This window comes from Lynx canadensis, chromosome D3, assembly GCF_007474595.2.
Source record: "Lynx canadensis isolate LIC74 chromosome D3, mLynCan4.pri.v2, whole genome shotgun sequence".
Taxonomy (NCBI): Eukaryota; Metazoa; Chordata; class Mammalia; order Carnivora; family Felidae; genus Lynx; species Lynx canadensis.
Window position 1 is genome coordinate 64,950,562 of NC_044314.2, and position 16,211 is coordinate 64,966,772.

At 57.1% G+C, this 16,211-nt stretch overlaps 1 protein-coding gene across 3 annotated transcripts; it reads left to right on the forward strand.

The window, feature by feature from the left end:
* The first annotated feature begins 1,380 nt into the window (after positions 1–1,380).
* On the forward strand, positions 1,381–15,897 carry AIFM3 (apoptosis inducing factor mitochondria associated 3). 3 transcript variants are annotated; one of them, XM_030292325.1, is made up of 22 exons: positions 1,381–1,447; positions 1,671–1,856; positions 2,632–3,430; positions 3,881–4,049; positions 8,218–8,431; positions 8,680–8,789; positions 9,006–9,115; positions 9,211–9,255; positions 9,484–9,580; positions 9,657–9,769; positions 10,061–10,147; positions 10,580–10,671; positions 10,780–10,910; positions 11,002–11,117; positions 11,226–11,297; positions 11,374–11,437; positions 12,029–12,105; positions 12,221–12,338; positions 13,733–13,831; positions 14,115–14,190; positions 14,741–14,845; positions 15,758–15,897. In XM_030292325.1, exons 4-22 carry the CDS (start codon positions 4,019–4,021, stop codon positions 15,795–15,797), a joined length of 1,797 nt encoding a protein of 598 aa, XP_030148185.1. In that variant the 5' UTR covers positions 1,381–1,447; positions 1,671–1,856; positions 2,632–3,430; positions 3,881–4,018; the 3' UTR covers positions 15,798–15,897. The 3 variants fall into 3 exon arrangements, with proteins under 3 accessions (XP_030148185.1, XP_030148187.1, XP_030148186.1); XM_030292327.1 differs by lacking the exon at positions 2,632–3,430; XM_030292326.1 differs by lacking the exons at positions 1,671–1,856; positions 2,632–3,430 and having other exon boundaries at positions 1,386–1,447.
* Positions 15,898–16,211: the final 314 nt, after the last annotated feature.

Here is a 16,211-nt window from a genome sequence, read left to right on the forward strand (position 1 = left end):
ATGGAAGGAGAACAGAGACAGGCTTGGACAGGGATCACCTACACACACACACCCGCTTCTCAAACCTTGGCAACCCCCTCCCTGCCTTTGGAGTGTCTGCTGGGTCTAGGGGTCTCTCAGCCACTTCAGGTCACCTTACTACATCTCAGCCTGGGGTTCCATTTCCCTCTTTGCTAACATCCCATTGGATATTTTCCAAGCCAGATGTTATGGTCTTGCCCTGCCACATTTCTCCTCCAGGCCTCAGCCCCTCACCCACCTGCATAAGTGTGACCCATGCAGGCCCTGGTCCTGCCTCTGGGTGAGACTTAGCCTTCCGAATTCCCCCATCTGTAAAATGAGGGAGAGTGTTGCTTGTCCCCCTGGGCAGGGTGGGACATAAATAAAGGACGTTCTCTGAAGGCTGTATCTGCCTGGCATAGGTGACTGTTACTGCTGTTGTTTTTGTCCTTACAGGAAAGCAAAGTCCAAAAAGGGGAGAGGTGGCAAAAAAAAAAAAAAAAAAAAAGAGAGAACCCAACACGAGCCACTAAAGGAGCACTAATAAGACACAGAGTTGATGGGCCCTGATGTGTTTAATGATAGATGTGACATCACTTCCCCAGAAATTGTCATTCATTCATTTCCCACATAGTCACTGAGTTCCAGTTTGCGGGAGGTACAAGCTCTACCTGAACACAATGCGAAGATCAGGACAGTCAGGACAGTGAAACAGGAGGTAACCAGGAGCCAGGATATCAGGGCCTGATCAAGTCCCAGTCTGGGGAGGCTGGTCAGGGAGGGCTTCCTGGAAGAGGGGACATACCGTCAGGGGGCATTATGATTTATAAGAATCCAGGAAGTTCTCCTGATATAATGACAGATGGGAAAAAGAAAATGTAATAGAATATAATTTAAAATAGACCGTATTAAGTGTAGGGAGAAGGCAGACCAAGGAGACTGAGCCTCCCAAGGGAGTCAGGTTACCTGTGGGGTAGTGGGAAGTGATTTGGATTTTCCTTCATGGGGAGCTTACTCCGGGTGATTCAACTCCCACTCCCCACGTCACTCCGCCGCCCACGATTCGAAGACTTAGGAAAGAAAGAAAAGAAGCAAGAATCAGATCCGGTGCGCTGCCCAGCTATGCGCCCCTCTAAGGTCCAGAGGATCCCTGGGAACCCAAACCCCGCCGGCGGCGTCCATGGCCAGAAGGGCCCCCGAATGCCTCCCCATACCCCGCGACCCTCTGTGAGGACTCTGAAGCCACCGGCCTGACCCCTGACCTGGAACCGACCCCCAACTACCAGCAGGGACCCGGCGGGGCGGTGCTGGGCGCCGCGGGCTTCCCGGCCGCAGTGTCGCCGCAGCGCCGGCCCCGCCCCCGCCCGCTCCTCCCCCCCCTTCCCCCTCCCCCCCAGGCGGCCGCGGCCCCGAGCGGCTCCAGAACGGAGGCCCGCGCCGAACCCAGGTGAGTGCCCGCCCCGGGGACCCCAGTCCCCAGACCTCTGTCCCCGCCATCCCGGCTCGGCTGCCGGGTCCCGGCTCCACAGTCCCCGCGACCTGGGCTAGCTCGCGCGCGCTCTCAGATCTTGGACCCCGGGCCGGCGCGTTGGGGGCTGAGGTCGGCAGTCGGGGAGAAGAGACATGCTGGAGGCTGGAGCGCCTCTGTTCCTTCTCTCCTCCCCCGCCAGGCCCTTCCTCGCTTGCCGCGGGGCCCTGCGGTGTACCCGTCCCCCTTCCTGGGCCGTCCGGTTTGGTGAGGGCACCTGGACCAGCGGGAAGGCTGCAGGAAAGATCTTCCCAGATAGAGGGAACTGCACGTGCAAAGGCAGGGAAAGTGCACGGGAGTTTTGCGCCTGAGCCCGGCAGGGGAGCAGGTGAGGGCAAACTTGAATTCCATCCCAAGGAACGCTGGAAGGCACTGAGGGCCCCAACTGGACAGCAACCTCCCCACTGCTGTTTCTGTCTAGCCTGCACTGGCTTAGGGGAGGGTGGTGTCCCTGTGAACCAGGACACAGGCTCCTGGTGGATAGTTAGCACTTGGGCACTGTTACAACTTTTCAGCATTGGGTAGTTTGTAGGCAAGGGACAGCACTCCACAAAATCTTGGCGGGGGGGGGGGGGTGCAGGGCCCCCTCCTGCTGCAAGAACCTTTGCCCTTGAGGCAGCAGGGCTCCAAGCCAGCCTGCACAAGGTAGGCCTGCGGAAGGTTCAATCCCCAGCAAGTCTGTTTCCAGGCCCAAGGCTCTGGAGGATCTGAGACACCTGGGCACCTGGGAAGGGAGAAACAGCCTAGACAGGTAACTGGCAGCAAGTGAAAGTTCCACCTTTTCTGACATCTGTGGCCCAGCAGATGAAGCCTAGGCCAGGCAGGAAGGAGGTAGGTATGGCTGAGCCAGAGGAGAAGCCAGGATCTGGGGAGGGGCCCCCTTGTGCCCAGGGAGGGGACAGGTGGGGCAGGTGGTAGCCAAATCTTACAGACTTGCCTTGGTGATGAGAGGGTTAAAGGGCATCGGTATGCCCAGGTGGCCTTTAAGTACCACCACCTCCTGAATTGTAATGGGTGCCTCTAGTGCAGGTTACATCAGATGCCAGGCAGTAGATTGTCCTTCCCAACTTTTCCTCCTGTCTTCTTGCCCCCCTTGCTCTCAGGCACCCACTCAAAGCCCTTGCAGGGATCTGGGCAAGACCAAATAGGTGCCAGCCCCACCTCCAGTTAGACTTCAGGAAGAACTTCCAGGGAAAACAGAAAGGATGACAGTTGGATGGACTGGGGGAAGATCATTTGTAAACAGGGCAGCTTTGTCCCAGGCCTTCCAAAGTCCAGTCTGTAAGCTGAATCTTCCAGAAGGCCCACCCTGTGGCCTTGAGGACTTTGGCTGCAGGGATCTCTTTGCTGACCAAGTGACCTCTCCCCATGGCTTTGTGGCTTGCAGGGTGATATGGGGGCTTCCTGGGTCCCCTCCTATCTTGAAACTAACCAAGGTGGGAGGGAAGTGGGAGGCCACCCGGATGGCCCTGCCTGCTGCCTGACCTTGGCAAGCCCTTGGCCCCTCAGTTTCCTCATCTGCTGTTGGATGTGATCTCAGCATCGTAGGCCTGGAGGACATTTGTGAAGGGGGGAGGTGCACAGGGTGGGAGCTCATGACTGCTGGGCCTGGGCTGTGTGCCTGGCCTCCCTTTCCCCCAACCCCATCAGGCCTGGGCTGGCCGCCCACTTCTATTCACCATGGAGCTGGGTTTCCCTGGGGACAAGTAGCCTGGCCCAGCCCACCCCCACCCCACCCCCTGACGCGCGCCCCCAGTCTCTCCTGGCCTAATTCACACTAGGAGGAGGAGTAGAGGCTGGGCAGCCTCTTGGACCCCTGCCCCACCCCACGCCCTGCCTTCCAGGGCCGGTCCACCTCTGGGCTGGGCCAGGAAGAAGAAGCTGTGGCTGTCCCTGGAGGAGGTGGGTATCCAGGGGCTGCCAGCCGGGTGGGGGCCAGGGTCTGAGAAAACTAAACATTACCCCCACTGCAGGAAAGAGAAACCCCTGGACCAGGAAGGCTCTGATCTGCCCAAGGTGCCCTGGGGTTTGACCCCAGGCATTGTGGCCTCCCTAGCTGCTGGATTTTGAGTGGGTTGCAGAAATCAGGATTTACTGGACAAGGCAGCTACACCTAAAAGAATGGCTGAGGTTGGAGCAGAGGGGCTCCCCAGGCAGTAGGCACAGCAAAGATGGGAGGGGAGAGTGAGGCCTCAAAGGGGAGGTGCCACCAAGGTCCCCTACATGGTTCCTAGCTCAAATGTGCTTGTCCTCCAGAAGCCCCTCCCCTAGTCTGTCTCTATCTCTCTGTATCTCTACTCACATTCCCCATCAAAGCCCTGGTCCCTACAGATGCCTCTGTCTCCCCTGCAGGTCCTGGAGGCAGCTCCTGCTGGGATGGCAGCTCCAGCATCTTTAAGGGCCACAGGGGGTCCAGCCCCACCGGGGGCACCCTAGGACTCCCACAGCCATCTGTGCACCTGCCCCCCACTCATCTGTGGGCCACTCGCCATGGGTGGGTGCTTCTCCAAGCCCAAGCCAGGTACCTCCTCTCTTCTTGCCTCATTCTCCCCTCCCTCCTCCTCCCTCCTCCCTTCTCCAGCCACATCCTTCCTCCTCCCCCTCCCCCCTCTGCCTCTGAAGTAGGTCAGGCCGGGTGGCAGCCGGCTCCGAATGTTAATTCCCTGAAGGCTGGAGGGAGTGGGGGCTTGGAGCCATTCTCTTGGATCCCCTCCAATGGGTCCCCCTCTTTATTTGGGGATTTGGGTGTTTGTGGTGGGAATAGCAGCTGAATCTTTCTTGAAAAGTAGAAGTTACCCGTTCCTCCTGCCCTGGGGGAGGGGAGGGGGGCAGTGTCCCCTAGGGTTGGGGAAGAGGGACTCTGAGGACATCCTCAGCCACTATGTGACCCAGGGCATGCAAGTTACCTCTCTGAGCCTCAGTTTCCCTCTCTACAAAATGAGCCTGATCTCTCAAAGTTGCCATGAGGGTGGAGTGTTCACCTCTTCTGATGTCCTGTGTGACCTTGGGCCGAATTTCCCCATTTGTGCATGAAATCCTGCCCTGCCTGGCCCAAGAAGTTCTGGCCAGAGGTGGGGGCCTCACAGATGCTAAGGGAGGCCCAGGTCTGCTCTCCATGGAGACCCCTGTCTGTTGGGCTCTCTCTCCAGCCCCTATTTTCCCTCTTCTCTCTTCACAACACTCAGGAAGGCAAAAGAATGGAGGCATGTTACTGGCTTCTCTAGTGTCTAGTCAGTGCCCCCGCCCACCTGCCACCCAGGCCACCCTGCCCCAACCAGCTCGCCCCAGCTCCCCTTACCTGATACCCATCAGCTCCATTACCTTGGAACACATGAGCCTATTCTCCCTTTCCTGGGTCTGAGGGAGAACTTGGGGCAAGAGGAGACCTTTGATGCCCTGCCAGGCAGAGGAACACCCCATTCATCTGCCTCAGGAGCCAGCTCTCCCTCCCCCCATGCCTATGCTGTGGGTACCCAGCCCTGGGCCTGATCCTACCACCCTTCCTGCTTCCATGTATGACTTGAGCAAATGATGTCCACTGTCTTGACCTCAGCCTTCCTCCATCCGAAGTGGGCAGAAAAATGCTAGCTGGTCCCAAATCTGGCTCCTATAGGACTACTGGGCTGGCAGGAAGCCAAAAGCAGAGGGTGCCATCTGCAGTTTCTTGTAAAGGGCCTCAACAGGCTGGCCTACCTGAGGCCCCTGGCCCCAAGCTCCCAGTTCAGGAGCTGGCCATTCTCACCACCCTAGAGGCAGTGGTAAGAACTTGCATTCTTGAGCCTAAATTCAGCCCTGCCCCTTCCTGGCTATGTGGCCTTGGGGAGGTGACTTCACCTCTCTGTGCTGCTGTGTTCTCATGTGTAAGTGGGGCTAACCGTTTTGCCCCCCACCTCCACCCCCTCATGCAGACTATTGCGCTTAGCACAGGGCCTGGCACACAGGAGGCTGTGCAGAATGTTACTATCCCCTCTTTTAGGAGCTAGGTTCCCTGCTTCCAGGACTCCCCTGTGGAGCTATGGCAGAAGGGCACGATTTTAGACCCCAGGCACTCAACACTGGGCAGGTCAGGGGTGAGGCTCAGGGAATTTCAGGGTGTGGGAGTGAGAGCATTTGGGCTATAGAAGTTCAGCTGGGGTCAGCAGGGGCTATAGGGAGACCACAGCAAGCCCAAGGTCTTTGTGCAAATTCTTCACCTTCTATCTTGCTTGACTCTGACTTGGAGCACATCAGCACACATTTCCTGAGCTCACTCTGTATTCCTTGTGTTCCATTGGCTCTGTGTTCCTGATAGGAAGTATTCCAGGCCAGACCCACACTAAGCTCAGAACTAGGAGGAAGTGCAGCTCTCTTGGCATCTGGTCACTTGCCTTTTAATAGGACACAAGTGCTACCAAACAGCTTTCCCTTTTTGCCATGGCTGTCAGGAAGCTCAGAGCTCACCAATAAAATGCTACTACCCAGCTTTATCTGTTGAGCTTCTGCTCTGGGTTACATATATTAAATCCTTCAGCATTGACTATCACCAAAGAGGTAGGCACTGTTCTCTGTTTTATAATGAAGGCATCTGCAGTCCAAAGGGGCTAAGGCAGGAGCCCATGGTCACATGGGCACCTGGGAATCATTTGCTAGGGTTGATCTGGCTCTATGGGTGAGCAGAGACACCCTCTCCATCCACCTTTACACTACTGTTCCTGACTTAATGGCTTCCCATTAGACTGCGTCAGCGAGCTCCTTGGAGCCTTCTGGAAGGAGGTGGAGGATGAAAACAGCCTGGCTTGGTTGTTATCTGGGCCCCTGCCAGGCTGTTCCTGTGAGCTCCCTCTCTACAGTTCACATAGCTGGTGTCAGCTGAGTCCAGGAGTATTTTCCTTTTTGATTCTTCTCAAAACATTCTAACATTATTACATAAAGTATGGAAATGGGGGCACAGAACCTACCCCACCCTAAACCCGCCCCCCTCCCCCTTCTCCCACCTGATACAACAGCTTCAGCTTGGTGGTGTGCTCCCTTCCTGCCCAGCTGGAATCATGGAGGGACCTCAACCACCCCCCTTCCCCTTCCCTCCCCTCCCACGCCTGAGCCAGGCTAGGGGCTGGGACTTGAGGATAAGGAGGGGGAGGGGTTCTACCTTCCCAGGCTTCAAGCCAGTGGGGGATTAGCTCTGCAAGAGAGGAGGGACACGCAGGGAGTGGGCAGCCAGAGGAGGCATCACCTGAGCTGTTCAAGTGGATGGGCAGCAGTGAGCCAGGGCAGGGAAGAATGGCAACCCAGACCAAGGAACTGCCTAGGCAAAGGCCCAGAGGTGTGACTCTGTTTATTTCTGGAGTGTCAGGTCTGGGGTGGAGGGGAGAAGAGGTGAAAAGGGGAGAGGGCTGGAGGCTCTGGTGCCTTGGGACTTGGGACTCCTTGGACTCCTGCTTCCTCATTGGGCCCATGCTGTGCCAGGGGCTTAGCTTCCATCACTCAGCCCAGGAGGCCAGATTATTGCTGCTAAAAATTCTGTTTATTGTTTCCTTCTAATTAGAAAAATACCCCAGGCACATTGTAAGGAATTTAGAAAATGCAGAGAAATATACAGAAGAAAATGACAGTCTCCGGCTAACTGACTGCTTAGAGTAGTCGCCACGGGCACTCTGGGGAAGCATCTGCCCCACAGAAGCTTCAAGGTGGGCCCCACGCCCCTCTGTACAGTCCCTGTGCACCCATCCCTTTGGGTACAGTTCACCCCCAAGGCCCCACACCCTTGCACATGAAGGTGTTGAAAAACCAGTGCTTGGCAAATGATGGATTCTTAAACTGGTGAGCATAGCTATTTTAAGAAGTTGAAAATACAGTGTGTACACTTTTTTTTTAATTAAAAAAAAAATCTCAAACCTATGGGAACATTGCAAACAGAACAACAAAGCCTTGGTTTCCCATTACCCAGATTCACTGGCTGGAAAATGAGCCATACCCAGGTTTGAACGCCCTGTTCTCCCTGGAGTCAGACCCTAAACATGCCCCTGATCCTTTAGGGATGTCCTTCTCCATCAGGGACCGTGCAGTTGGAATCAGAGCAGGATTCAGGCCACCAGGGTTCTTCCCCCCACATAAATTCTTAGAGAAAAAGCAATTTCAGGGTCAAAGGAGCTCCATTTGTGGGCCCCTCACTAATTTGTTACTGAAAAAGAAAACATGCAGGAATGAAATCAAGCCAACCCAGCTCACCTCCTGCTGCCTCTGTTCTGCTTCTAGCCTGGTTTTTTTTTTTTTTTTAATGAAAAAAAAATTTAAGTTTATTTATTTATTTAGAGAGAGAGCACGCGTGCAGGCGTGCACACACGATTGTGCTTGCTCCTGAGCGGGGGAGGGTCAGAGAGAGGGAGGGAGAAAGAGAGGGAGGGAGAGAGAGAGAATCCCAAGCAAGCTCAGCACTTATGAACTGTGAGCGTGGGCTCGAACTCATGAACTGTGAGATCATGACCTGAGCCGAGATTAAGAGTTGGGTAATTAACCAACTAAGCCAACCAGGTGCCCCTGCTTCTTGCCTGTTTTAAGGCTCTTTGCTGATGTTGCAGATGGCTTTCTGGAGAGGTGGAGGCACAGGAGAGAACTCAAACTCAAAGGGACCAGCCTGCCCAGAGCCTGTGGCGTGGGCAAGGAGGTGGGCAGGGCTGGAAACTCACAGTGCTGCCCTGTCTACCCTACAGTGGAGCTCAAGATTGAGGTGGTGCTGCCTGAGAAGGAGCGGGGCAAGGAGGAGCTGTCAGCCAGCGGGAAGGGCAGCCCTCGGGCCTACCAGGGCAATGGCACAGCCCGCCACTTCCACACTGAGGAACGCCTGCCCGCCCCTCACCCGTACCCTGGTGCTCAGGACTGTGTGGAGGCCGCCATCTGCCATGTCAAGGACCTTGAGAATGGCCAGTGGGTGCTGGGTCTAGTGGGGCAGGGAGCAGTCAGAGGGCCCAAGATGGGAAGGCATGGTGCAGGCCATGGATGGGGTGGGCTGGGAGGCCTGGAGGGAGCCCTTGACGAGCACCTGCGCCAGCCACCACCAGTGTGGCCTCTCCTGGTCTGGGCCTGCTCCCCAGAAAGCTAGACTCTGGGAAGAGGTGCCCACCAGAGGTGGTGCCTGGTGTCTGGCCTGATGTCTGAGTGCAGCCCCTCCCCAGGATGCGGGAAGTAGAGCTGGGCTGGGGGAAAGTGTTGCTGGTGAAGGACAACGGGGAGTTCCACGCTCTGGGCCACAAGTGTCCACACTATGGTGCACCCCTGGTGAAAGGTGAGCTGTCCCAGTACACACAGGAGGTGGGGTGGGACCTCCCTGAAGGGTGCTTGGCCACTGCACCATCACAGGCTGGCTTGGCTCTTCCCTGGACCTCCAGGGTCTCATCTATTAGTGGGGGTCTCCTGAGCTGTGGGGAGGGGCGAGCAGCTGCTGGAACGCAGGGGAGGGGAGCTGTTGCCTGTGGCCCCAGCCCAGCACTGCTTCCCTTAGGTGTGCTGTCCCGTGGCCGGGTGCGCTGCCCCTGGCATGGTGCCTGCTTCAACATCGGCACCGGTGACCTAGAGGATTTCCCTGGCCTGGACAGTCTGCACAAATTCCAGGTGGGGCCAGGGGGGCAGTAGGGTGGGAGCCTGGGGGTGCAGGGCAGGGGATGGAGCCCCCCAAAACCTGGTCCTGAGCAACACAGCCCTTGCAGGTGAAGATTGAGAAGGAGAAGGTGTACGTCCGAGCCAGTAAGCAGGTGAGGGCGTGGCTTGGGCTCAGGCAAAAAGGAGAAGTGAGGAGGGCATCTTGGCCCAGGGATCAGCATGTGCAAAGGCCCTGTGGCTGGGGACAGAGTGAAAACTGTGCAGTGGGGATGAGGCTGGACTGCAGCAGCAGGACCTGGCCTGCTGGGATGATGGCATAGGGAGGATGCCATTCCATGACTCCAGCTCCCAGCTGCCTCTTGCTCTCCGGACATCCCCAGGCCTTGCAGCTACAGCGAAGAACCAAAGTGATGGCCAAGTGTATTTCTCCAAGTGCTGGCCACAGCAGCAGCACCAACGTGCTGATTGTAGGCGCAGGTTGGTGGTGAGGTTATGAGGGGTAGGGCAGGGTGGGGGAGAGGTGGTCCCTTAACCCACAGCACCATCCCCTCAGGTGCAGCTGGCTTGGTATGTGCAGAGACACTGCGGCAGGAGGGGTTCTCAGACAGGATCGTCTTGTGCACACTGGACCGGCACCTTCCCTATGACCGGCCTAAGCTCAGCAAGGTGGGAAGAGGGGCAAATGGGAGCCCAGGCAGGCCCCAGACCCCTAGCTCTCTGGGCACAGTCAGGCCCTCTCAGCGCCTTGCTTGTCACCCCTTGGGGGTCTGACCAGCTGCCTCTCTGCTCAGGCCAGGCCTGTCTGTGGTACCCTATAAAGATGTGGGTTTGGTGAATTCCATTCTGCAGCCCCTTTGTGACCTGGGCCCAGCCCTACCCTCCCTAGGCATCGGGTCCTCCATTGCAAAATGGAACACTGGCCACCTGGCCTTATCTCAAGATAGCTATCTCCTGCAGTCCCTGGATGCACAGCCTGAGCAGCTGGCCCTGAGGCCCAAGGAGTTCTTCCGAGCCTATGGCATCGAGGTGCTCACCGAGGCCCAGGTATGGGGCCAAGACTAAGAAACAAGTCTGGGGAAGACTTAGTGAGAACCACAAATGATGTGAGGACATGCAGGCCCCTGGAGGTGTGTGTGGTGGGGGGAGGTGTTCTGCCCTCTTGGCCCTGATGTCTAGGCCCTCCCAGGGGTGCTCCAGGCCTGGAAGGCAGCACTGGATATTCTTCCAGTCAGGATTGTGGGCACATGCAGAAATCTGTTCAGAGCTGGGGCCGGAGAGCATAAGGATGGCTTTGAGGGGAAGGTGATGTCAGAACCTTAAACAGTAAGGAGAAGCCAGGTGAGGGAAAGAGGACCATCCAGGTGGCAGGAACAGTGCCTGTGGAACCTCCTGTTCAGAGGGTCTGGCAGGAGCTCGGAGGGGCAGCCAGGCCCAAGTCCACGGCCAGGCCCACACTCTGCCCGGCGGGGGTTGCAGGTGGTTACGGTGGACGTGAGAAACAAGAAGGTTGTGTTCAAGGATGGCTTCAAGCTGGAGTACAGCAAGCTGCTTCTCGCACCAGGGAGCAGGTAGGAGGGTGTCTCCCCCTTGTACCCTGTTGGCACTTGGCAGGGCACCAGCCAGCATGCGAGGGATTGGGTGCCGGGAGCCCCTCACTGATGCTGGCCACATCTCAGCCCTAAGATGCTGAGCTGCAAAGGCAAAGAGGTGGAGAACGTGTTCACCATCCGGACACCTGAAGATGCCAATCGTGTGGTGAGGCTAGCCCGGGGCCGCAACGCAGTGGTCGTGGGAGCTGGCTTCCTGGGTGAGCAGCCGGGGCTGGTGGGGGCAGTGGTCAGGCTGTCATGGCTGGTCCCAGGGTGCAGGGTGCTAGACTACCATGCACCACCCCTTAGGGATGGAGGTGGCTGCTTATCTGACTGAAAAGGCCCACTCAGTGTCCGTGGTGGAGCTGGAGGAGACGCCCTTCAGGAGATTTTTGGGGGAACGTGTCGGTCGTGCCCTCATGAAAGTAAGCCCACTCTGACTCTCGGCACCTGGGCTGTCAGAACTCCAGGCACCCAGCCCAGCCCCTGGCTATGCTCTCATCCATGGCCTTCTTGCCCACCTTCCCTGACAGATGTTTGAGAACAACCGGGTCAAGTTCTACATGCAGACAGAGGTGTCTGAGCTGCGGGCCCAGGAGGGAAAGGTGGGCCCTTCTTCCTGCCCCTTCTCCCCTGTTCCCAGGAGCTGGGCCTACCTGCTAACCTGCCCCCTCCCCACAGCTGAAGGAGGTCGTGCTGAAGAGCAGCAAGGTTGTGCGGGCTGATGTCTGTGTTGTGGGCATTGGTGAGTGAGTGGGCAGGCAGGTGCAAATGAGCACCTGCACATGCTCCAGAATGGCCTTGGGCCAGTCTCTTCCCCTCCCTGGGCCTTGGTTTTCACATCTGTAAAATGGGTACCCCAACCATACCCACTTCACCAGGCTATCAGGGGATGGGTGTTCCACATTTAGCCAGGGCTTGGCATGGAGGATGCTCCCAGTGACTGCTGCCCACAAATACTCGACTCCACAGCCTGCCCCATGTGGGCTGCAGAACACAAACAAGCCTCAGACTGCTCCAGTTGAGGTGCCAGTTTGGGAAAGGACAGAGCTGGGAGGTGGCAGCCTAGGGGCTGGGAAGGTATGGCATGCTGACCCTACCAGGGGCTTCATGGAATTTCTCAGAGGAGGTGATACATGAGGCCTCGTGGGAGGCACAGGGTCTGTGAGGGTCCAAGCAGAGGGGACAGGATGCATGAAGGCTGCAGGATGGGCAGCCCATTGGATGAATGGTCTGGGGCTGAATTGTGGTGAGTGAAGGGTATGGGTCATGGAGGACAATGAGGTGGGAGAAGGGAGGGACCAGGGAATGGACATGGTGGCCCCTGTCTTGTCAGGTGCGGTTCCTGCCACGGGCTTCCTGAGGCAGAGCAGCATCAATCTGGATTCCCGGGGCTTCATCCCTGTCAACAAGGTGGGGCTGGGGGATGGTGGTGGCGGGGGCAGGCAGGGTGCTGGGCCGGGGGTAGTGGCATGTCCAAGTCAAGGCCGCTGTGCCACCCACAGAGCCCTGGGCCCTCTCCCCACAGATGATGCAGACCAACGTTCCGGGCGTGTTTGCAGCTGGCGATGCTGTCACTTTCCCCCTCACCTGGAGAAACAATCGGAAAGTGAACATCCCACATTGGCAGATGGCTCATGCCCAGGGTATGGCCAGCCCTGTGGCAGGATGGGGGATGGGAGGATGTCCCAGGGTCTCAGCTTCCCCCAGGCCCACTCCTCAGTTGCTGGCCTTGGGTCCCAGTCTCTGGGTTAGACATTCAAGGTTTTGTGGTGGCCTGTCTGGGAGCCTCCTCCAGGGGATCAAGCCAGATGACAGGGAGCCTGGGTGGCTCAGTCAGTTAAGCATCTGACTCTTGACTTCAGCTCAGTTCTTGATCTCAGGGTGTTGATCTCAGGGTTGTGAGTTCAAGCACTATGTTAAGCTCCTCACTGGGCATGAAGCTGACTTAAAAAAAAAAAAAAAAAAAAAGCTACCTGACAGAGCAAGGATGCCCCTCCAGTGCCCTCAGGACACCCCACCCAACTAGCCACAGTGTCCCACCCCATCCTTCCACCAGCCCCTCCTTTCCTTTCATCCTCACCAACCTGTGCAGTCACCCAGGGAGAGAGAAAGGGATTTAGTAAGACACGGGCCACCTTCCCACTCAGTGCTTCTGTCTCCCTTGGGCCACTCGACTGGCTCTGTGAACACAGTTGTTTCATGCAGGCCCCTGGGAGGCAGCCATTTGGGCCTGGAAACTTGGGCTCAGTGGAGAACTGTCGTGCTCTATGAGGAATAGCTCCCCCACCACACACACACACACTTGGTGGTCACCATGCCCCTGAAGCCTCATTTACTGTGAACACCTGGTCTGAGTCCCTAAGATGTAGGTACAAGCAAGTTAGCTGCCTCGTGGGGAGGACCACCAGACTCCCTGCACTCACCTCTCCTCTCTCACTTCACATTATCTGAGCATCTGCTGCCTGAAATCCCACTCCTGGTACCAATATCTGCTCAGGTTCAAGGTCTAAAGTTGGTGCTGGTTTTAAGGAACCAAAGACCACTCATCAGCCAAGTACAATTAAGGTTTAACTGGGAGGGTCTAGGAGGCTCTCATAGCCCTCCAACTACAGGGTCCAGTGGGGCCTGGGAATATGAACTGGGAAGCCACCCACGCTATTCTCTGGGGCCCTGGGTGTGGCTGTTATCCCTACTTCCCTGGGCACTTGTGTCCCATTCTTCAGACCTGATGTGTCCGATTATTGTCTGGGTGCACACCTGAAATGGAGGCAGCCCAACAACGCCAGGAAACAGACCTTCTAGACGTGGGGCACTTCATTCAAATTCTCTCGAGAAGCAATCTAAGTGACTGGCTTTGAGCCAGGTGTCTCCTCTGCAATTGAGTGTGGGCAATGGGCTGAGCCATGATGCACCTGTTCACCTCTGGGAAAGCAAGGAGGAGTAGCTCCACATGTCAGAGGTCCCCAGAGAGCCCCGGCAGGCAGTGTAGGGGTGGCCGGGGCTAGGGTCGGGGATCTCATGACCCTGAGTCTTACAGGGCGCGTGGCGGCCCAGAATATGCTGGCGCAGGAGGCGGAGATCAGCACCGTGCCCTACCTGTGGACAGCCATGTTTGGCAAGAGCCTGCGCTACGCTGGTAACAGATGGCCCGGGCAGGGGCGGGGCCAAGTGCGTTTAGGGGTGTGGCTAAGGTGTGTGCGGAGCGCAGAGGTGGAGCTTGGAAGTTAGGGCGGGGCTATGAGCATCCTAGGGGCGGGGCCGCGTCAGCTGTAGGAAGAGTGAAAACTGATTAGGGGTGGACTAAAAGGACCACCTAAAAGGACAAAGGGAGCAAGGCCTGGTGGGGTATTCAGGGGGGATTTAGGAAGCCACAGGACGCTGACCCGGGGGAGCCCCATCCCCTCCTGTACGGCCCACAGGGTACGGAGAAGGCTTCGACGACGTCATCATCCAGGGGGATCTGGAAGAGCTCAAGTTCGTGGCTTTTTACACCAAGTGAGAGCAACTGGGTGGAACGTGGCAGCCGCCGAAGCAGCGGGAGCTCGGTCGGGAAGGGGAACTCATCCCAGAGGAGCTCTGCTCCAGAGGAGGGGACTTACCTGAAAGATGGACCAAGTGGCCAAGGGAGGCAGCTAGGCAGGAGACCCACCAAGGGAATGTGAGGAGGTGGGGCAGTAATAACTCCAGCAGCCACGCACTGAGACAGGACATTTTATCTTCAGGACAGCAATTTGAGGTGGGTGTTGACTCCTGCTTTGACGCTGAGGAAAATCACACAGGTAGAGAGAGAGAGTGGTGATCCCAGGACTGGCGCTCAGCTCTGAACTCCACTGAGGAGAAAGACTGGAACCTCAGTGGGCCTCTGGCAGGATCCTAAAGCCCATGCTGGGCCAAGCAAAGCAGGGAGGGCTGGGTGCTCAGAATATTTCTGTTGTCCTGGGTAAGATCACTCCCTGGGCCCCAGTTGAAGAGGAGTACATCAGGGTCTCTAAGAAGAGAGGCCACTGCTGGGCAGTCCTCAGGCTCAGTTACTCTGTCCCTGCAGAGGCGATGAGGTGATTGCTGTGGCCAGCATGAATTACGATCCAATCGTGTCCAAGGTGGCTGAGGTGCTAGCCTCAGGCCGTGCCATCCGGAAGCGGGAGGTGGAGTGAGTGTGGGCTTCAGAGATATGGGGGTGGGGGGGGGAGGAGGTCCCCTAAGGGACTGGTCCTTGGTAGCCAGCCACCCCCATAGCCCTACAGAGCCTTCCCTCTATTCTTGGTCCACATCAGTCTATGGAGCATCAGGACTATGGGGTGGTTGGGACAAGGGTTGTGCTTTGTGAATGGGCTGGTTATTTGTGTTCTTGGGGGATAGAAGGGGAAAAAGCTGTTGTCCCAGGGCAGGCCCAGTGCTGTGGGGAGGGGTCAAAGCCCTTGGTCAAAGCCATTGCTTAGGCAGTTACCTGGCATGGGACACCCAACAGGACATGGTTGTACTGAGACTGGCAGAAGCTAGGGGGGTAAAGGCAGCTAGTGATGCCTCTGGGGACACCCTACATAGAGTTGTTGGGTGGTTTTTTTGGTGTCTGGGAGACACTGGATGTCAGCTATTCCCCTCACCCCAGGCTGGTGCCAATGGGAGTCACCCTGTAGGCTTAAACTGCCTGCAGAGAGGCCCCCTCCCCCTGCCCAGGGACTGGGGAAATCCTGGAGGCCACAGGACAGGGGTAGGCCTCAGGCTGGAAACAATGGAGAACCAAGAGGGAACATGATGAATGACATGCTCTCTTCCTGGCCTTCTCTCTATCTCTCTCTCTTGCCTTCGAAAAGGCTGTTTGTGCTGCACAGCAAGTACGTGGTTCTCTGTCCTTCCTGTTGACCATTCTGAGCCTTTCCCACCTAAGCCCAGAGCCTGTACCCCATGGTCTTTCCCTCTATGCCTAAGTACCCATTCCTGCTGGGCACCAGGGCCTGGCACAGAGCAGGCCCCCTGCTGTCCTCAGCGATCAGCTGTTCATGGTGCCAAGTGGGGAACCCTCTGTCTTCTACCCTGACTCCTCCTCCCCTCATTCCTGCAGGACCGGCGACATGTCCTGGCTCACAGGGAAAGGATCCTGAGCTCGCATGCAGCAGACTTGGGCAGGCACGCTGGGGCACCAGGGACAGAGGCCACGCCTTGGGGGCAGGTGCCAACCTCCAATTTCCCAGGATCCCCCAGGGCAGAACCTGAGCCTTCCCAGTGCTTGCCTTCGGTTGCCTGGCTCACCTCCAGAGAGGCTTCTGCTGCCTCCAGGAGATGCTTACCCCCCAAGGCCTCAGCTGCCACTGATGGCTGACAATGGAGGCAGGACAGGCTTGTCCTCTTCTCCCTTTCTTGAGACTGGTTCCCTACAGGACCCTGCAACATATTAGATATTATCTTAAAATTAAAACGCACACGTTTGCATATCTGTGTGACTTCCATTGTAATCGGACAGATACTCATGGAGAAAGCACAACCACACCAAGGAAGTTTGGCCTATGAGCACTCAG